At 47.1% G+C, this 21894-nt stretch overlaps 1 protein-coding gene across 2 annotated transcripts in view; it reads right to left on the minus strand.

Annotated features, from left to right (window-relative positions):
• Positions 1–4703: 4703 nt before the first annotated feature.
• LOC104035158 (solute carrier family 22 member 2) overlaps positions 4704–21894 on the minus strand; it is a 33395-nt gene continuing 16204 nt past the window's right edge. Inside the window, exons 11-12 of one of the 2 annotated variants that reach the window (XR_012830967.1) lie at positions 12591–12666; positions 4704–4735 (exon numbers count right to left, since the gene is read on the minus strand). Coding sequence is in view for 1 of the 2 variants with exons in the window: in XM_075708623.1 (XP_075564738.1) it covers positions 12645–12666 (22 nt within the window). In the remaining variant the exon portion in view is untranslated. Of the gene's footprint in view, positions 4736–12272; positions 12667–21894 lie in introns of those variants that run through there. The other variant, XM_075708623.1, reaches the window with a different exon arrangement.

Consider the following 21894-nt stretch of genomic DNA (forward strand, 5'->3'; position numbering starts at 1 on the left):
CTGCTCTGAGGAGACTTGGAAGAGCTGGAACCAGTCAGGGGGCAGGGGCAGGGGAGAAAGTGGTGGCCGCCCTGGACAACTCACTGTGCCTAGCTCTGCGTTTACCATCACTTCCACCTCCTGCTGTGAGTCCGCATGAGCGAGTGAGGGCAGAGGCACCACTGTGCCACCTGCTCCAGAGCCACAGCAGCCACACAGGGCTCCATCCTCACTAACACAGCTCACGCTGGCATCCAGAGGTCCTTTTCCCTGCTGCTGCAGCCTTGAACTCCTCCCATGTTTTGCAGATGTAGAGAAGCTGTAGAGAAGCTGAGTGAGTTTTGGAGACACCTCTGAAGGCTGCCAGAAGAGAATGGCCTGGGTTAGATCCTCACCAAAGGGCTGGAGAGGAGAAGGGATTCCTGGTTGGCTAAGGAGGCAGGAGGCATCCTCGTCCCCCAGTCCTCCCTGGGGACAGCACAGCAGGCCATGACCCCAGGGTAGCAAAAGTCTGTCTTCACCATGAGTGTCCACAGGGTGTCTCCAGTGCTGTCGCTGGAGGCAGTATTTCCAAAGAAGCTGGCCTCCCATGCAGGGAAAAATGACATCAGAGACGTGGCAGGGAAGCTGCTGTCCCAGATAGCACCCAGCATCTTACTGTCTGCTGCTGCAGTGTCCATGACACGGTGACTGAGGTCACGCATGCAGCTGATGCTCTCCTGCTGGAAGTGGGTTTCCCTTTACCACTCAGTTTTCTCAGAGAAATAAACTAATTATCTGTGTGTATGTGTATATGTGTGTATGTGTGTTCGTGTGTGCGCGCGCGCTTTCAGCCAAGGCTGGGTGAGGTTCAGCAGCGCCACACCAGTGGCAGCAGGTGGTGGCCAGGCCGTGTCATGGCCAGGTGGCACAGGCTGCTCCCGAGGGGCAGCCAAGGTGACACTTTGTGCATAGAGGCCTGATGCAAGACAAAACCTGAGGCAAAGGTCCCTGGCTAGAAAAACTCGATCATGAGGAGTGTTTGCAGACAAATGAGGAATGCAAGGCATTGAGCTTGAATGGGGACACGACACATAGGCAGTGTGACCACAGGATCAAGGAGAAAAACAAGGACACACAGGGATGGCCCAAAAGCCCTGCAGGGCATCCTACACACAGGCGCATCAGCCCACCTGGCACCGAGTCACGTCTTTCCAACAGCAAAATTCACCACATCACACTGAACTCAAAGGGAGCTGTGAGGGCGAGAGCAGGGGTTTGCATCACCGGGTGTTTCTGCAGTGCTGTGGGTACCGCCTGGGCACAGGCTCCTGCCAGCTGCCATGCCATGGGAGCAGGGAGGTTTTGTCCCCAGGAGGGGACCAAAAGTGGTCGCAGGAGTGAGGGGAAGCACAACTGCTCATCCAGTGGCTGTCACTCTCAGATACAGATTAGCAATGCTGAAAAGCAGCATCGTTGACTGTTACTACAGAACTAATACTGCCACCACCTCCATAGGGCTTCCATGGGGATGTGGTGTTCCCACACCCTTGCACTCAGCCTGCATTACCGATCACTCCCAGCACCTGCTCAGGAAACCTCGGCTCGTTCCTTTGGAGTTCTGAAATTTTTCAGACATTTTTCAGCTTCTCACTTGCTATGCAGCAGTTTTATTTAGCAGATCTAGAGGCTATGTTTTTAAGATTATTTTTTCATAGAGTTCACTGTTCCTGGAAAACCTGAGGTAACCACAGAGCAGACAGAAGTTTAAACAAAGTTCTTGCATGCTGTCATCTGACTTACTGAAAATCTTTTCTCTTAACAGTTATCACCTGCAATTATCTAAGAGCACACACAAGTGTTACAGGATCAGAATTTGGGAGTCTGCAGTGTATTTTTTCGCTTCTTGGTAACTGTCAGATTTGTTTTGCATTGGGCATGGCTTCGCAGTCTGTTGGCAGTGCAGATCAGCCCGGCAGAGCACCTGTGTGTGAACCACCGCAGAGTACATCCACTCCGGGACCAGCCTGCAAAGGAGTTTCTGCTGAGGTCTACCTACCCAGCCACACCTACCCTGCCCAAACTCTTTGAAGCAGATGCTCTCTCCTGCTTGGTATTGTCCTCAATAGCGGTATTTCTGCCTGCTATCCTCCTTGTGCCTGTGGAGTTCAAGAAAACAATGTTTCTCAAGAAGTGAAGCCACACATATCCCAGACACCAGATGTGTCTGATGCACAGGAGTGTCCGTGCACTACCAGGAGCAACGGCAGTGTGGCTGTAAGGCTTCTACTGCCGGGTTAAAAATGATGCAAAACGCTGAGCTGGCATAAACTTGCTCAGCTGGTTATGGTTTGTCCAGAAAGTACTGAAGATACCTTCTGGCAGTATCTGTGCTGGCTGAGGTCCCCCACCGTCTGCTGGCTTGGATATCACCTGTCATCCTGGGGCTGGCCTTGAAACCGATGTAAAAGCATAAAGTTGGCATAGACCCTACGTCATGTGCATTAATTCAACAGAAACTTGTGTTTGCCTGCAGGCAGTTCAAGTCAGCTTTGTGTGCTATGTGACCTGGGAACCAGCACTGGTGTTATTGGCATGGGACAATTCTGCTGCAGGTCCCAGCAGAGACGTATGCCTGAAATCAGGCAGAAAAGCTGAGATGTCCACACCTTCTGCTGTTATCGAGGGGCAGTTGCAGTTAAATATTAACATTGCTGTGATGTAGCTACAGTTTGGCCCAAAAATGTATGTAATAACACATGCTATATCACACGTATGACTAAGAATAGTCACTCACCTGGATGTTCCCCACAGGTGTGACTAACCACCCTGCCCACACACTTCCACTCTTAGGGACTCACAGAAATATATTTAATGATTATTTAGGCTCACAATTTCCTGGTACACTCATAGTCCACTTACTCATGTATTTATGGGAGCAGCCCAATAATTCAGAAGTTATTGGAAACTTCTTGTGGTGAATGGACAGCTTGCTCCATGGGAGAGTCAGGACATATATTTTACAAGGTCACTCAGTCCAAAATACCTCTCCAGAGAACAGCCTGTGCACTGTAAAAGTGCCCATGCTTCCAGCTCTGCCGCCTCAGTCTCAGGAAACCAGAGTGGGACCAGCGCTGTTTGCACGGCTGGCCACGCGGGTTGCAGGGCGGATGTTTGCCCATCACCTGCTGAGTAATGCAAGACCATACCTGCACACACACACACAGAGACACGCTGCTGTTCCCGTGCTTGAATCTGTGGCTCCTTCTGTGAATACTTCCTGCACTTTGTCCTTGTTTTTATCTTTATTTGACTTAGAGGCTTCAGTGATTAATCCCCAACTACCATTTTTCTATGTCAGTTTTAACTGCTTTAACTTATTAACTGATGATCTTAGAGGTCCTTTCCAATCTTAATGATTCCTAGTTTTTACTTTCATTATAAATAATCCAGCCACCAAGCCAGGAGGCTTGGGGTTACTACTCTACCTTTAATTGGTTTAGTGGTGGACTTGGTAATGTTAGGTTAATGGTTGGACTGATGATCTTAAAGGTCTTTTCCAACCTAAATGATTCTATGATTCTATAATTCTATAATAAGTGCTGTGTGTCTGATTCCAGGCCTTCTGTAATGTGAAAAGCAATTTATAACCACATCAGAAGAGATGGGTGTGTTTATTCATTTCACAGAAGCACTCAAATGGTGCTTTAACTGAGGGCCTTGTAGAAAACACAAGAATAATCTGTATAATGACACTGAAGTTGAAGTCTTCTGGTGTGGTGTAGGTGGGGGATTCTGTAATTGCCTGTCTCTTGTTAGACCACATTCACACCAGCAATCCTAACAGAATGTGCTTGTTTTGGCTGCGGTACAGTTAATTTTCATCATAGCAGCTAGTACGGGGCTATGTTTTGGATGTGTGCTGGAAACAGCCTTGATAACACAGGGATGTTTTCATTACTGCTGAGCAGCGCTTCCACAGAGTCAAGGCCTTGTCTGCTTCTCACCCCACCCCACCAGCGAGCAGGCTGGGGGTGCACAAGGGGTTGGGAGGGGACACAGCTGGGACAGCTGACCCCACCTGAACAAAAGCATATCCCACACCATGTGACATCATGCTCAGCATATAAAGCTGGGGGAAGAAGGAAGGGGTGACATTCAGAGTGATGGCATTTGTCTTGCCAAGTAACTGTTACACGTGATGGAGCCCTGCTTTCTTGGAGATGGCTGAACACCTGCCTGCTGAAGGGAATTCCTTGTTTTGCTTTGCTTGCGTGCACGGCTTTTGCTTTCCCTATTAAACTGTCTTTATCTCAACCCATGAGTTTTCTTACTCCTCTGATTCTCTCCCCATCCCACCGGAGGGGAGTGAGCAAGTGGCTGTGTGGTGCTTAGTTGCCAGCTGGGGTTAAACCACAACACAGCTGCACAGTGATACACAAGGAGCAGGGCTGTCAGAAATTCAGAAAATCAGGTCTCATAATGTTATACCACTTTTTATTCTATTAGGGCTGGCTTGAGACAACCCAGTGCTCCAGGTAACGGTATTTTGCTGCCTGAAGGATTGAATGGGTTTTCAGCAGGGGTCAGGTCAAAGACAGAGGTTGCAGGAGGAGTCAGGGCTGTCTGCCAGAGGCTGAGGCAGGGCAGAGTGGTGAGTTTGGGGTCTTTGAAGAAGACCAATTTGTCCTGAAGAACAAGAGTAGTCTCTCCCCATGCCTTCCTGTTCCTCTCCATCTTCCCAGGATCAGGACACTTTGCCCCAGTGCAGTCTTGTCTGACAAAACAGAGAGTCACCCTCTCCTCCATGCAGCCACCCATCACTCAGAGAAGCATCCCCTTCTCTCCCTCCCAGTGGGACCCCACTGGGTAAGTGTTGTCCCCACCGGCTAGGGGTGGAGAAAGGCACAGGCCAGGGCAGAGCTCCAGAAAGCCCAGGGCCCCCTGACTCTGGAAACAGTGGTGAGATGTGCTGCTCCCACCAGGGCAGCAGTGCTGGGAGCAGAGCCCCACAGAGGTGGGAAGGGGGCATCCCCCGCTCTGATCCCTGCAGGCAGTGCAGCCTCACCCCCTGCCACCACTTTTGCTCCTGCTCTGAGCTGGGGTGAGGCGCCGTGGGTGGCTCTATGCTTCACATCATGCTGTGCAGCTATGATACTCTGTCTCAGCACAGCAGTAAGTACGTGATTAATATGTGCAATCTAGGAATTAATTAAGCAATCATACACCCAAGACCTTACTGCAAAATTAAATGTCTGCAATTAACTATGTATTAAAGTCTTGCTGAACAGGGCCAATACTCAGCCTTCGTAGAAACGTCAGTGTCTTTTGGCTTTCCTGACAGCAAACCTGCTTGCTACTGGCCATTTTGCTTTTTCCTATGTTTTTTCTTCTTCCCTTTCAAAATCACAGGCTTCCTTTAAGCTGTGCTTCACCTGAAGCCTACTTAACTCGCGTCTTCCCTTTTATTCAAGACACAGAGCAGCTCCCACTCCTGCAGGGCTGCCAGTTCAAAAGAAGCAACTATATGTGGAAAAGAAAGAGTCAATGTGTTTAAACCACCCCAGAAGTTACTATGCCCAGGCTGAGAACAGTGAAATAGATACTGCCTCAGCCCTGGCCAGGTAACTATGGGTGCAGTTACCCAGTACATTGTCTCTGACAGAGAAACCTATCTTTGCCACCAGCAGAAACATGCTATGCTGCAGGCTCTGTCCCTAGGTTCACTCCATCTTCACTTATTTATCAAGTCCCTTGTGTAGGATCTAGCCTTGTAATACCTGTACTGTTTGCACTGCTCGTCTCGCGTTGAGTCCCGCTACCCTTAGAGCAGGTATCAGCAGCTCACGTACACAATATACAAATACATAATACTTGTATTGGAATAACAAACCTAGGACTTCAACTGAAAGTCTTGGGGATGGGGCTTGTTCTTTGCAGCAGTACATGGCTGCTCACCAGGAAGCTGAAGCCCTAGGACCTGTGTGCTTCCCAGTCACATCGTTGGCTGTGATGGCAGTCTGGGTTAAGATGCAAGGATAACAGTGGACAGCCTGTGCTGTACCTCTGCTGTACCTCTGCTGTACTGCCCCAGAGCTGGGAAGGATGGTCTGGCCAGGTCCAGCCTCAGCTCTGCTGCTGGGTATAGTCACCTGCTCCAGGCAGCTCTGGGAGGAGTTTTGTGAACTGGATGGGTGGGTGGGCTCAAGAAAAAGCTCAGATCAGCATTTAACAAAACCTGTGGTTTTTTTCTGAAGTGCCTAGCACACCCTCCAGGCTCTGTGCCGGTAGTTACAGGGCTGCCTGGACTCCTTTGCTCCCCTTGGTAACCTGTTATCGCTGTCCCTTTTGATAAGAGCAGCTATGCAAATCCCAGGTGCATTGTGGGGTGACCTTGCTGTCTCCTTGGGAAGTCAGAGCAAAGCAGCAGGATCCTGGGGACCATGGCACAGGTTCACAACAAGCAAAGCTGCCCCAGGGCCAATTCCCTCTCCCCAGGCAGCTCGAGCATCCCTCACCTTGGCCTAAGCAACTCCTCACACAGCACTCAGACAGCTCATGGATCCAAATAGCAGCGGCACAGCACCCTCAGCAAAAGCCATGCCACTTCATGACTGCAGAAATGAAATGTTCAGAGAACAAATTCCAGCAACACGTCATGCTCTATGCTATGGCAAAAGCCAAGGAGGACTGTGCACTGAGCTGTCTTGGTCATCGAGGGAGATATTCCTAGGTTGCACAATACTAGGTGGTAATTAGTGTTCAATGAGGAAATGAGCTCAAGCTGTGACTTTTGGATCTAGGTGCAAATAATCAAAAACTAGAGGGTTTTGCCAAATACAATGTGATTATCATTCAAGAAAAATGTGTTAGCAGTATGCAAGCCAACCGTAAAGTACACTTTGTTTCTCTCAGTTAGAAAAGACGTTCTTATGGTGCAAATAAATATCAAGTGCAAACACATTGTTTCAAATAACTTGAGCAGCCTAAAAACAAGGTGTGTAGGCTCCCTCTATAGTCAGCTCTTAGATATCTAGCCCTGAGTGCTGATCTGAAGAGCTGAGATCCCATGACACAAAGCACTGGTGTATTACAGACTCTTTGGCAGTCCAAATTTGCTTAAGCAATTTTTGACGGGCACCTTTCTCCCAGCAGGATTCACATGAGACTGGGTGTTGTCTGGCCACCCACAGCCAACCCCATCATGTCCTCACCACTTTACGCCCTCATTAATTTGCAGAAATGTCCCCATGTGTCAACACCTTGTCCAGATTAGCTGTGTACTGCATGGTGCTTCAACTGCTATTGACAGTTCTGGGTGCACAGATCTGCTATTAACCACCACTCTAGGCTCCTGCTATACATCTGGATATATATCTGGAGATACCCATCCTTCTCTGTTGATTGGACAGACCTGGACAACATGCATGGACAGCTAGCTCGGTCTAGATGCTCAGCTTTTACATGGATGACATTAGCTCAGGTGAAACCCTACCAAAAGCTGCAAGACAGCTGGTCTCCCTGTCACTACAAGGAGGGCATCCTCTCCTTTCCAGCTCCCCTCTCCCAGTGGCTCCCAGCCATGTGGTCCTGTCCCTTCCCTTGTGCTGGTTCTTCCTCAGCCCTTCACTGAGCCCCTGTGACTGACTACTGCAGGATAAATCTACCCAGATATTTGCTAGGATCAGCCTCTGCCTACTTAGCAAGTTGACTTAATTCACAGAGCATAGGACCAACAAGTGCCAGAATGGGCTGTAGGAAAGTGGATGGGGAGTGAGACCTTCACACCAAGAAATCAGACTGGCTCACCCTGTCTCATGCACCTGCACCCTAATGCATAGGCAGTGAACCCCAGTCAGAGCACAACTCACTGCATGATTGGATGTGCCCAGTGATTCTCCACCACATTCCTCTGAATGTAGTATGTCCTGCTCAGGTCCATGGTAGCACGTAATTATGGCAGACAGCATCATGCCCAAAGCTCCCTGTTAAACATGTATGCTCTTGTTATACCCACAGGAAACAGAGCTGTGATCAGGTCCATATGCATAGGTAAGCACCGAACCAAAATCATTACTGAACAGTGTGGATGAAAGAATGACTTACTAGAAGGAACTCAATGCAGAAACATTTACTCATGCAGGAAGGCTTGTAGGAGAACATCTCAGGAGTTTCATTGACCTGAATGACAACGTCTGTCTGAGGTGCCTCTAGTAAATCATTTTAGCCTAAACTCTCGAAGACCTGAAAACCAGTATCTCTGAAGAGCTAGCCTGCTAGATCTCTCTGCCTCAGTTTCTCGGTCTTCAGGAGTGATTTCATTAGAAGATGCTTTCAGATCTTTGAATCAGGGCTATTGTTTGACAGCAAAGATTTATATATACTGTCATTCTCAGTATGCATTTTTTTTAATGGATGGATTAGACCTGTCTTGTATCTGTAACTTTTTTTCAACAGTGTTTCAGGCTTGGCTTTGTTCACATTTCACCCAACCCTGTGAGCACACATCTAAAGCCCAGGAAGGTCAGAGTATGGGAAGGCTTACCCCAGCTTTTGGAAGGCTGACATGTTTTAAAGCAGGCATCGTAATGCTTCACTACTGTAAACTGAAGGGATTACTGATTATATGCAGTAAACCTGACACAGCTGACACTGTTTCATAAACTTGCCACTGCAGGGCAATATGGGTCTTCTCTCAGAAGCACAGATGCCCTCTGCTAACAGAGGAGCTCTGGCTTTGTTTGCTTTGCTCCTCTGGCTATCTTATATGTTATACACTAATTGATGTCATGCTGCATCTGTGCTAATAAATAAAATGGGCAGGCCCATTTTTTATTGCTGGAGGCATGGGGCATGGCATGGCTTACATCCGTACACACCATCCCCCATCAGAGTGATCTTTTCCCTTCTGCCTACCAGAAACAGCCTCTCCAGCATCACCACCCCAAACACACCTGGTCATTGTGAGGACTACGGTAGCGGGAATCAGGCAAAACAGTAAACAGGGTGGTAAAGAGTAAGTAGGGTGGATATGGGACAGTGCTTGAGCCCATACACAGTCCCATTTAGTTTCTCAGTACAGATGTCACCCTGGCAAGCTGTCATGCTGCCTCTGTTCATGTGCGCTCAGATCCACTAGCAGAACTGCATGCATGCTTACTCCCTGCTCTGCCCCCAGTGAAATGGAAAAAAACCCTGCTGCAAAACATCTTAAAGGGACCACATAAACATACTCAGGTGTGTCCAGGTGACAAGAGTCACAGGCCCTTATGATGGTGGGACTTCACATGCCCTTATGTTGGTGCGATGAACCACTCAGTTCCCCTAAGATTGCCTACACAGTTCCCCTAAGGTGTCACCATACACAAGAGGAAGTCTTGTTGGGATATTTGAGGGGGGCTCATGTGTCAATAACAAAAACCTCTGGATGTCATGCAATATCTGAAGCTACTCAGAGGTCACTCCCACTGTAGGACAATACTTTGCTTACTGGTGACACAAGAGACTACCCAAGTGACACTGCAGGTTTTCCAAGAGAAAGAACATCAGTTTGCCTTAAAAGTGGAGCTACAACCTTCTGCCAGCATAACTGGCATATGAACACAATAACTGCACTGGTCTTCCTTCTTGCTCTCCCCAGCATGAAACTACACTAGGCAGAATCAGGAAAGGGAGTAAAGCACATTTCCAGGATGCTTTATGCACTTCTTGTTGCATTTAAATCAGTTTTGTCTGACCCAGGTTTTAGCTGTTAACAAATGCATCAAATATGTGCACTGCTGAGTAGTGTGTGTGCAGGTGGGTGCAATGTTTAAAAGTTGCTAGTGCAGTGAGGTCCTAGAGTATTAGCAGGGGGGATAACCCATTCCCTCCTTCTGATGTAAAACAGACCTGAACAGAGTTAGGTAAACAGTTTAGCTGTAAACGGTCAAAGGTCTGGTCTTTTCTTAGCTGTGAAATATGTTTATTGCAAAGTAGCAGTCCCATTTGTGATTCATGACAGTTCCTAGGTATACAGGTCATTGTAACTCAACAGGGCTTGTTATTAATAGCCCTTTAAAACATCATGTCACTTATCACCTCTGTTTTCCTCCGAAGTTCATCGTTTAGTTTTGTGCTTCATAAAACTCAGAGAGGTCACTGGAGTGCTCCTTGGGGGAAAATTAACCTCGTGACAGCAGCCTGCTCAGGGATTCCCTTCAGAAGCACTAAACAAGCTACATAGTCATTTCAGTCTGGCTTAGAAAGAGGGGTAATAAAACCTGTCTGCAGAAAATTTGCAGGCAGAGATCTTTGCCCGTAGATGTTTTTTTTTGTCCAAATCCACACTTGTGGTGTTCAGCTGCACTGAACCTCTTTCCAGTCCTCCATCGTTGCTTACATTATCTGACACAAGCTAATTGTTTACAGGGCAGGCAAATGGGGAACAACATGAAAAGACCTTATGCAACCTATGGGAACACAACATTAATCATCCCCCTCAGTAGAACAGGAAGGATGTCTCCAGTGCTTAAGCACACATTTACACATTAACATTGTCTAACAAATTCACAGGAAATAACTGTAAAGTGTTCATGAGACTGTGCTGTGGTTTGCAGCAGCCTCTGCCCACCACCTCCCCAGGGTGCAGGGCAGGAGGCAGAAGGCAGGGCAGGCACATGAGGGCTGGTGATGGGTCTTGGGGCCGCTCTCAGCTCCTCTGGTGTGGGGCAGCTGCGTGTGAACCCCTACAAGTTTGTTTTCAACACCTCTGACTCAGAAGTACCAACTCATACTGCGGCACCTGGTCTGCTTCTTATTTGGGGCACAGCACTATTCTTTAGCTATTAGGTACCTAAAAGAAATGTGTCCTGTTGTGTCTTCTTTGCGTTGTCTTCTTCTACACCCCCAAAGCAGCATGCAAGCGGTCATCCATATCCAGTGTAATTCTGAGTATAAAGTTCTTCGGTTGTATACATATGAGGGAGAGGACAGCATTGCTCTCATAATATTTACGGCCTCTGAAAATACTAGACAAAGGAATTATCACCTACCCCACACTGTGCACTGACAGACTCTCAGTGACAGACTGAAAGGGCCATAATCTAAGACACCAGCTCTTGCATTTCAAGCATGTCATATACAAAACAAAATAACAACAGAGGCCAAAACAAGAGAGCCAAAGTTTGTTTAGAAATGGCATTTGAGAAACAAAGGTTGTGATGCATGGCTTGACAATTGAAAAGTTAATTAATTATTTGGTTTTGAGTTTTGAGCAAACACTTTGGCTGTTATATAAGCATGCAGTGAAGGACAAATCCCTGGAAAGCAGCTGAGTTAGATATTTTAATGAGCTACAGTAAACAAAGATGCCAACTGTGGATGACATTTTAGAGCAGATCAGAGAATTTGACTTCTTTCAGAAACAAGCCCTCTTTGTCTTATGCCTGCTTTCTGCTACCGTCGCTCCCATTTATGTGGATTTTTTTTCTGGCATTCACCCCCGAGCACCATTGTTGCAGCCCCGGCATGGCTGAGTTGAGCCAGAGGTGTGGCTGGAGCCTGGAGGAACAGCTGAATGCCATGGTTCCCAAGTGGGGCGGCTACAGGGATGGTTTCTGCAGCTGCTGCAGGAAGCACGAGGTGGACTGGAATGCAATAGCCATCAGCTGCGCTGACCCCCTTGGCAGCCTCATGGGCAACCATAGCACCATCCCCCTCGGTCTCTGCCAGGACTTCTGGGTCTATGATTCCATGGGGACCTCTCTTGTGACTGAGGTAAGACACAGTTCGTCCAGTGAAATCACTCTTGCCTGCACACCTTGAAGCTAGAAGATGCTGGATTGGTAAAGTTTGCCTTTGGCGCGCAGCCTGAGCCTGACTGCTAATAGATAGTGAATATCAGGACTGCTAGGAACTTAGAGCCAAGGTTTATATGGATAAATAATGGGAAATGATTGCTTTTCCTGGGAGGATAATACTGCAAGCTTGCCACAATCAGACAATGGCTATTCTCATAATGCAATATTTCAGTCACCAAACTGAGGGTAGCACCCCACAGTCCAAACTGAGGAATTGCACATTTGGGTAATAATCCAAACAGATACTCACATACAATGAACGAGAAGTAGAAGATGGGGCTGAATTTGTCAGATAATGACTTAGCAACTTCTGTTCTTCCAACTTACACTATCTAAACCAGATAGTTTAGAAAGTGAAAAACTGTGCAAACCGGTACTAACAGTCTAAAAGCCATGTAGAGACCTGAAGCACAGGAAGGACCTCAAGAGATCTCTACTTCTCCTCCAGTCCCAAATCTGTATTAACTATACCAAAACCATGCCTAGCAGATATTTCTGTAACCCATTCTTAAAAAAACTGTGATTCTGGATACCTCACAGCTTCCTTGGGCAGGGTATTCATATTCCCTTGCTTCGTTATTGTCACTATTACAAAGCAACTCCACCTCACTTTCCCTTGGGACAGATGGGATGGGCCAAAGAACACTCCCAGCTATCCTCCATGTCAGTCACACCAGGGAAACTGTCCTGAGCTGTTTGGTATGGCCCCAGCAAACTTGTCTGGGTTAGAAAGAGACTAAATAAGCAGCCAAAGACATTCATGCTTCTTTCTGGGCTGAAGTCTAGTTATACCTGAATTAGTATTTCCAGCCGTAGAGAAGTTAATGCCAGTTTGCCTTCCTCCTCTCACTGGGTGCAGGTTGGTAACCTGTTAATTGTAAATCAAAAGTAAGTTACAGAGTACCGGTACACTGCAGAGAAAAGTCAACCGAATCCTGGGCGTTTTGCCAGTGCTAATGAGGAGCAGGACAGCCATCTCTTGGCTGCCCTCCAGCAGGGCTCATGGCAGCCTCACCACTTCTCACGCCCAGCGCTGCTTTCACTCAGCAAGATAATACATGGTTAGAAACAGTCCTTGGCATCTGGGAAGGAGACGATCCTCCAAGTGCCCTCCAAATTTTAAGCAGATGGGTGGGGAGGAGAGGGTGAGATTTTTCTGAAAGTTTTAATTTGTTCATTCAAAGTTTCTCTCCCTTTCACGCTCTCCTTATGTGTCATTGTGCAATCATTTTCCAGGGTGTAACTTTTCCACAAGGTTTGGGAAATTCTGGACAAGGTGTATTGCAGATGTCAGTTTAAGAGATTAGAGGGTTTCTTTTCTGGAGCCTGTTTTTGTGAAGAGACTTTGTTTTCTTTGACAGCGGCAAACTGCAACACAAGCTCAGAGTTTGAGACGAATTTTTAACTCATACACCAAGAACTATTTGCCCATCTCTGTGATAAATTTGTTTAACATTAATTTTAACAGTATCCAGATGGCCATAAATCAGTTTCAAAATAGGATAGTTTTTCTCAGATACAGAAATAGAAGAAGTTGCTCCTTCCTAAATTTTCTTTGGACCCCCTTTTTCTCAGTTGGCTCTGCATGTAGCCAGATCTAGACCTTATTATCCCTCATCTCCTCTTTTCCATCACAAATGTCATTGTGCCATATATCTACCCACTGCAGGGGTTTTTTTAGGTTAGACTGAACAAATTTAATGCTTTGTAGCTGATGTTCTTGTGCATGTTTACCAAATTTTTCAGTAAAAGGACAAGAGAGGATGAGACTGGAATTTGAAGAGGTGAAGGTTACACAGGGTGAACAATCCTTCTGTAGAGTCAGTCTGCCTTGGAGAAATGGGTTTTTTTTCTTTGTATTCTCAGAACATAGCAGAGCACAATGAACAATAGCCTTTTCCTCCCATGCTGATAAGGCCCCCAAATCATCTCTGTTGGACCAATATTACTACCATTCCCTTCTTTTCACTTTCCCCCTCCTTCAAGGGGGAAGGTCTATGGGAAGGGGCACAGCCATCCCCCATAGTATTTCTGCAGTGTCACAAAATAAGGATGGGACTGTGTTTGTCAAGCTGGTCCCTGCTCCCATGTTTCATTACAGGCAAACACATCATCAGTTAGGTTGTGCACACCACCTCTGTGGGCAAAGTGACTACCACAGTCCTAGCTAACCCCAACCTGTCCCTCCACATGGACAAACATGCTTCTGAAGAAGCTCACCTACACAGGGATTGGACAGACCACTTTCCAGCCCTCAGTAAACCATTATCTTACTGCCAGTGAACCAGACCATGGTTTTTTTAAGCTTGCTGCTTAAACGGATTTTTCATCAGAAGATGGCGATTTATCAAAGTAACTCTTTTTGGCCATGTCTTGTGGCCAAAGGCTACACCTTTGGCAAAAAACTCTTTCAGGTGAAAGATGCCAAATGGCTACAGAGTACCACCAAGATCCTACATCCAGTCTTCAGTCCTGCGCTGGAGTCTCCTGTCTGATTTGGAGGACAAAGGTTGACATGCTTACACCAATTTTTGCTTTTCTTCACACACATTTTGAAAGATCTTTGTTTATTTTTTGCATCAGACATATATGTCAGCACCTGCATCCCCCTTTCCCTTAAATCCAAATTCTTGTTTTCTGGCCAGTCGTCTAGTGAATTTGAAAGTATTCCATCCTTTTTCCCCAGACTGATGTTCAGATAATGATGTGCAGCTTATGGGAGCAAATGAGGGGTATGTAGCAGCCGCTCATCCAGGCATGACAGGATATGAAACAGCAGTGAGCAGATCCCATGACCATCAGAGGCGCCACACTTCACACCACCTTTTCAGCACAGAGATGGATGGATTAAGCAACCACGTTCACTAGCAAAGGCATTTCTTGGCAGCATATGACTGTGTGAGCCAATACAAACCTGAGCTCCCAAACCCACAGCCATTTACATCAGAAATGTGCGCGCTCTCTCTCTCTGTCAAAATATTGAAGGATCTTTTTACCAAGGCTTATTATCAAGCAAAAGAATGAAAAGACATGAGAGAATAGGATAAAATTGTTGTTAAGATAAAGCACATGCATGTCATAGAGTCAAGGGGTTTTGTATTACTCTGCTCACTGCCATCCTGCAGTTCACTGTTCACCACAGTCCCTACACTGCAAGCACCCAAGAACAATACGAAATCCCATACCCAAAGAGTGTTGTGCTTAGGGCAAAAACAAACCCAGAAGCCTCAAATTTAGTAGAGGGAATGGGAAAAGGCCCATGAATTCTGTGCTTCCTGGTTTTGAGATATCCATCCTCTTCTCATCAGACAAACACAGACTTCTCAGTGCAGGTGGAATGCTAGTTTTCCCCTGAATGAGATTGCTGCAACCCACTGTACTCAGGACAACTCCTGCAAATGTTTCAGATGCTTCAGGGGAGGTTTCATAAGCTCTTTCCAAATGTACTTCTCTCTGAAGGATTAGACCTACTCATTTACTTGATTGGTCTCTGGGCACACATCCAGGTGCTGACTTTGACATTCAAGAGTCATAGGTGTCTTGGAAATGGCACCCCTGTGTTCCTAGAGAGCTCCTGAGGTCAGTGTTAACATGCAGCACTTGCACCTCTGCCACTCAGAGCTGGGGCACTGGGAAAGGGCCTTCTCAGGAGTGGGCTTCTCTCATGCTCATCCTCTGATGAGGCTGTCTTGGTCTGCCCTTTAAGGCAAGTCAAAAAAGTCTGTATGTCAGTCTCATGACAGGAGGAAAGTTTGAGTGATGGGATCTGCTGATGTTATTGTGGAGAACAGAAGATATTTATTTTGGCTGGCACTTATTAGCATGCTATTTTTTTTAGTGGACGTTGACTAATTGAATGGGTTTTATAAATCATACTTCTAACTGAATATATATCTCTGTCAGCTAGAAAACAAATGCCTTTCCAGTGTTCCAGTAAACTTGTTTCTTTTGGAAACAATTTATTTCTGACTATCAGTGAGTCACAGTGATACAGGGAATGACAAATAACAGGAACATACAAGACCCTCTTCAAGAAGCTCTCAATAGTCAGCCAAGGTTGATGAGAAAATAGGTAATGAACATAGTTATCAAACAAGATCCCCATTAAAAAGCTATTGCAACTCTGAAAGATGGACTGAAGAGCCACACCAGAACATTTCCTGAACTCATTAGCCAAGTCATTAACCAGAAGTGAACAGTGACCTAAAAACACAGGATGGGGGAGTCCCCTGGAGCTTCCATCAAGATGAAAAATGCTGCAAAGGGAAGAGCAGATGCAGACTCCTACCCAAAATGAACAGAGAAGAGGGGGACAGGCACCATCTCCAGCCTCTTCAAATGCTTTGGCCTGCCACCTACCCTGCCAGCAGCTGAACCTGTTTCTTTTCTTTTCTTCTTTCCCTCCACAGGTTTGGCCGAAAATTGTGCCTCCTGGTCACAGTCCTTATCAATTCAGCCTTGGGGGTTCTCAGGGCCTTTGCGCTGAGCTCTACATGGATGGTGTTCTTCTGCCTGATACAGGGACTGGTCAGCAAGGGGGCTGGCTAACAGGCTACGTCCTCAGTTATGGCAGCTTGCAATTACACTTTCTGGGCAGGAACCCCCTGTTTAGCAGTAGGGCTGACCCCTGTTGGCACCATCTGATTTTTAAGGAATCGTGTATAACAAGAGCAGGAAACGACACTGCTGTTTACTGCCAAACTGCACCTCTTTCCCTAAATGCAGGTGTTTATGACCCAAGCTTGCACCAGCTCGTAGACATAAATGGAATAATTAGGAGGCAGCTCTGGAAACTAGGGAGCGTTCATACCTGGAGAGGCACATGCCAAAATGAAGGACAAAGTCTAGAGACAAGAACTAATTGAAAATGCTGCGAAGATGTATGACACTTTTCCAGGAGAGGCAGCAAATGGTGCTGTGAGAGATAACGTGTGTTTCACAGCCTCGGTGCCAAAACGATTTTTGCTGTGCTGTTTCACATGCTTGGCAGGGGGGAGAGGCTCTGTTCCCAAGTTGCATGGATGAGGGAGATGAAGGCAAGCAAGTGCCAGCTGTCTATTTCATTTTCCCATTTAGTTCTTAGCTAGAACGAGTAGGAGGAAGAAAGCAACCTTTGCCCTGTATTGATGGGTGAGGGCCTGATACCCTCGAAGGGTCAAAGTCCCCAGCTGACCAGCGGAGGGGGAAGGGTCAGGACTTGCCCTGTGCTCTACACCAGGGACCCAGACCTGCTCTGCTTTCTCATCCAAACCCACGCCCGTGCACCATGCCACAAGGGCACGGCTAAACACAGGGGATCCACGTGGTTTTAGCTGGCAGGAGCTTTGGAGTCCCCCTGGCTCTCCACACCAATTTATTTTCTCTGTGCTTCATGCAACTTGTCTTTGCAGTTGCAGAATTTGTCTGCTCAAACTACCAGAGGGGAGTGGGCATTGGTCACCCGATTGCCTTCAGCCTAGGACTCCTCGTCCTCACCGCCCTGGCTTCTGCACTTCTGCTCTGGAGGTGGCTCCAGCTTGTGGTCACATTGCCCAATTTCTTCTTCCTGCTCTATTATGGGTAAGTGCCAACTGTTACAGCTCCCAGCAACACCAAGCCAAAACCAGGGGACTGTAACTGGGAGTTGAGGCTACTCTGTAGGGATCGGCTATAGCACTGTACGTAGGATTTCTAAGATGACATGGGATCACATCTGGCATTTTTCTGTTGTTCCATTCCCCCTTCCCAGGGCTTTGGTCTGAATCACCTGAGAGCAAGGCACCACCGGCAACATGTCGCAATGCTTCTGTTTGGAGTCCTTGCCACCCATCACAAACTAGTAAGTCATTATTTCTTGAACAGTACTTAAGTTACTGTGAGAAGTGAGTTTTTCTAATCATTGACTAAAATTGCTTTTTTCTTTTAATGCGATCAACAGACTTTTGTTGACTATTTGAAAAAAAATTGAGTGAAAATGCTCCTTAGAAAATTCCATAACTAGATCAGGGAACAGATTTGGGAGGGTTTTGTTTGGATTTTTTTTTTGAAGTTTATTTTTAACATGGAGAAGCTGAAGGATCAGGTTTACAGCTGTTCTTTTTTATATCCGCAGACTATTAGCCATTTCTAAAACACGTCAACAGAATTTATCTGAGTAATGTTTCCAAACTATAATAAGCTGGGTTTAACCTAAAAAAAAAAAAAAACCCAACAGGGCTGTTTTCATTCAAGTGGAGCACAAATCAGAGTGCAATCACTGACAGACACAGCTACCACTGAGTTCAATACCACCTGTGGATATTCAATACACTGTAGGGTCCTAGCCTGAGAAACTGAGTTCCATTTTCATCTTCTGTGTACCAGTAATGTGCATTTTCCTTCCCCATAGCTGTCACGCTTGTATGTGTTGCAGATGCCTGCCTGAGTCTCCCAGGTGGCTCATAGCTCAAAAGCAAAATGACAAAGCTATGAAAGTTATTAAGCACATTGCCAAGGGAAATAAGAAGCAGCTACCTCTCTCTTTCACTGCAGTTGCTGCATATATGCAAACTTCGAGGCAAATAATATTATGAGTTTGGGGTTGGTTTAGGTTTAGAGTAAGGAGCAGCTTGGAGACCAAAAGCACTGCAGTTCCTTAAAGCAAAGGTAAGTGAGTTTTCTTCAATTTGTCTCAGTTTTGCTCCCAACCAGCTGCAAATGTCAGTTCTTTGCACAAACTCTCTCCCAAAGGGTTTGGCTTCATTTGCACCCTGTTCTCTGCCCAGGTTCATGAGCTCTGTCCTCTATCAGGGGCTGATCATGCACATGGGAGTAGCCGCTGGGATCATGTATCTGGATTTCCTCTATTCTGCTCTTGTGGAGTTCCCAGGCGCCTTCACCCTCATGCATTGGCTGTCGTTACCCCTGGGCTGCGGCAAAAGTGATGGCAGGTGATGCTTGCCTCGTTACAGGGTTAGTCCCAGGCAGCGAGTCACACAAACCTCCTCTGTCAATGAATTCTCTCCCTGCCTCTTGATTACTGCCCTGGAAAATGAAAAACAATCCTTGCTAACCTGGCCCATGTCAGTATTGTGATCCAATGAAGACCAATACCACAAAAGCTAATGTATGTCCCACCATCATTTATAGCAGCTAATGAGAGGCTGGAGAAATGGGGTGAATTAAATTTCCAAAATGGGATCAAATCAGATGGCAAGTCTGCAAGTGCTAGATCATGAAGCATGCCATGTTAAGTCCACAATTTTTGTCTGGCCTAAAATTTGGATTTGAATGCACAATTCAGGGTTTTCATCCAAAAATTCCCATGTTTTCTGTTTCTAAAAAGGAAAAATGTATGGGCACACACTCACACGCACTGAAACACCATCTGGGTGCAGTAAGTGAGTGCTTTCTGCCATCAGCAGTACTGCTGCCATGAATGTAGGATATTGAGCAATCACTGTGACAGGCACTTGGCTTTTGTTTAGCTAAGTGTTCACTTCAAGGCCACAGTCTCAAAGCAACGCATCCTTTAAGGGCCACCAAATGAAACATCTTTCCTTTTTCTTTATGGAACACAACTAGACTGAAACCACAGACATAACAACGCCAAACAACTATCAGTTCACAGGGGAACAAGGACCAAACCACAAAATGTTACGGGAAAATGTCATAGGCAAAAAACCCCAAAGTTTCCAGACAATGGAAACTCTTTTTAATAAGCAACTGGGGAGTGCAGGGGCTATGCAAGGGACCGCTGGGCCTTGCTGGGGGAGCACAAGGGTGGGAGTGCTGCGGCCCCGCAGCTGCTGCCTGTGCCAGGGCACAGGGAGCAGCAGCACGCAGGTGAGCGCCTTGCACCGGGGACAGGTACGGCCGGTGAGGACTCTGCTGCCTACCTGGCTCAGCCCATGGTTTAACGCCCTGCCGGGCTTGGCAGCAGCACCTGCCAGCAGAGACCCCAGCCTTCATAGAATCATAAATAGTTTAGGTTGGAAAATACCCTTAAGATCATCAAGTCCAACCATTAACCTAGTACTGCCAAGTCATATCCCTAAGCACCACATTTACACATCTTTTAAATACCTCCAGGGATGGAGACTCAACCACTTCCCTGGGCAGCCTGTTCCAGTGCTTGACAACCTTTTGGTGAAGAGTTTTTTCCTAATATCCAATCTAAACATCCCCTGGCACAACTTGAGGCCATTTCCTCTTGTCTTCCCAGAAGAGACCAACACCCGCCTTGCTACAACCTCCTTTCAGGTAGTTGTAGAGAGTGATAAGGTCTCCCCTCAGCCTCCTCTTCTCCAGATTAAACAATCCCAGTTCCCTCAGCCACTCCTCATAAGACTAGTTCTCTAGACCCTTCACCAGCTTCATTGCCCTTCTCTGGACACATTCTGGCACCTCAAGGACCCATTTTGCCCCAGATCTGCCTTTACTGGGGCAGGGAAGCAGAAAAGGGCCGGCAGAGCAGCCGTAGCAAACCCAGCCCTCAACCCCACATGCAGGGGACGACCCTGGCCAACTCAGTGATCTTTTCCCCATTGCACTCTCCCAGCTGCCAGCAGTCTGTGGCTTGGGGACTTCCTGAGCCAGAGGTCATCTGCCTGCATTTCTGCTTCTGTCCCTCGTGGACCATCCTTCCACAAATTTTTCTATTGCCTTCTAAACACATTCATGCTGCTCGCGTCCCAGGCATCTGGCAGCAGCAACTTTCCCAGAATGAGTGCGAAATTAATGAAAGAACACTTTCTTCTGCTTGTTATAAAACTAAAAATGTCTTCAGGCTGCTCACTCACAGCTCATTTCTGTAGTGAGTGGGAGTGCATTCGTGAGCCCAGCTCACCTCCTCCAGGCTACACCTGGTTCTGCATGAAAGCAAGCACATAGACAGTAACTGGCTTTTAAGCTTTGGCATCCCAGAATTTGACTGGATATTAGGGAAGCTGGAAAATGAAAAGGAAGGCAAAGAGGAGTTGGAGGCAGCAAAGCCTCATGATGTCGGGGGCTGTGTGCAACTACAACATCATTAAGGATCAGTGATGGGGCGGGGGGAGAAAGCCCCATCACAGACACTCACTGGGAGCAGCATGAACAATAACAGGACACTGTGCATATTAAAGCATATTCATGCTTGTGTTTATGCATGTTTGTCTTCCTAATGCTGTGAGTTTGGTTTTTTGCATGGCCAAACTCCAAAACAGCTGTAAGGGATAAGGACTGAGGCGGGAGGTATAGTTTTCTAAGTAGATCTCCTTCAATAACATGCTGGAAAATCACTGCTTTTGAAAGTTGAAGGGTCCTCTCCACAGCCCTTGGGAAGCACTTAACATATGATTCACATCATATTCATTAATTAGTTGTGGTGGGTTTACCCTGGCTGGATGTCAAGTGCTCACCAAAGCCACTCAATCACTCCCCTTCTCAATTGGACAAGGGAGAGAAAATATTACAAAAAGCTTGTGGGTCAAGATAAGGACAGGGAGTTCACTCACCAATTAACGTCATGGGCAAAACAGACTCGATTTGGGGAAAATCTGTTTAATTTATTGCCAATCAAAACTGAGTAGGGTAATGAGAAACAAAACCAAATCTTAAAACACCTTCTGCCCACCCCTCCCTTTTTTCTGGATTCAACTTCACTCCCAATTTTCTCTACCTCCTCCCCCCGAGCAGCGCAGGGGGATGGGGAATGGGGGTTGCAGTCAGTTCATCACTCGTCATCTCTGCCGCTCCTTCCTCCTCAAGGGGAGGATTCCTCACACTCTTACCGTGCTCCAGCATGGGGTCCCTCCCATGGGAGACAGTCCTCCGTGAACTTCTGCAGCGTGGGTCCTTCCCATAGGATGCAGTTCTTCAGGAGCAGACTGCTCCAGTGTGGGTCCCCCATGGGGTCACAGGTCCTGCCAGGAGCCTGCTCCAGCGTGGGATTCCCATGGGGTCACAGACTCCTTGGGGCACATCCACCTGCTCAGGTGTGGGGTCCTCCCCGGGCTGCAGGTGGATATCTGCTGCACCGTGGACCTCCATGGGCTGCAGGGGCACAGCCTGCCTCACCATGGTCTTCACCATGGGCTGCAGGGGAATCTCTGCTCCAGTGCCTGGAGCACCTCCTCCTCCTCCTTCTTCATTGACC

The sequence above is a fragment of the Pelecanus crispus genome, chromosome 3 (genome assembly GCF_030463565.1).
Source record: "Pelecanus crispus isolate bPelCri1 chromosome 3, bPelCri1.pri, whole genome shotgun sequence".
NCBI classification, from domain to species: domain Eukaryota; kingdom Metazoa; phylum Chordata; class Aves; order Pelecaniformes; family Pelecanidae; genus Pelecanus; species Pelecanus crispus.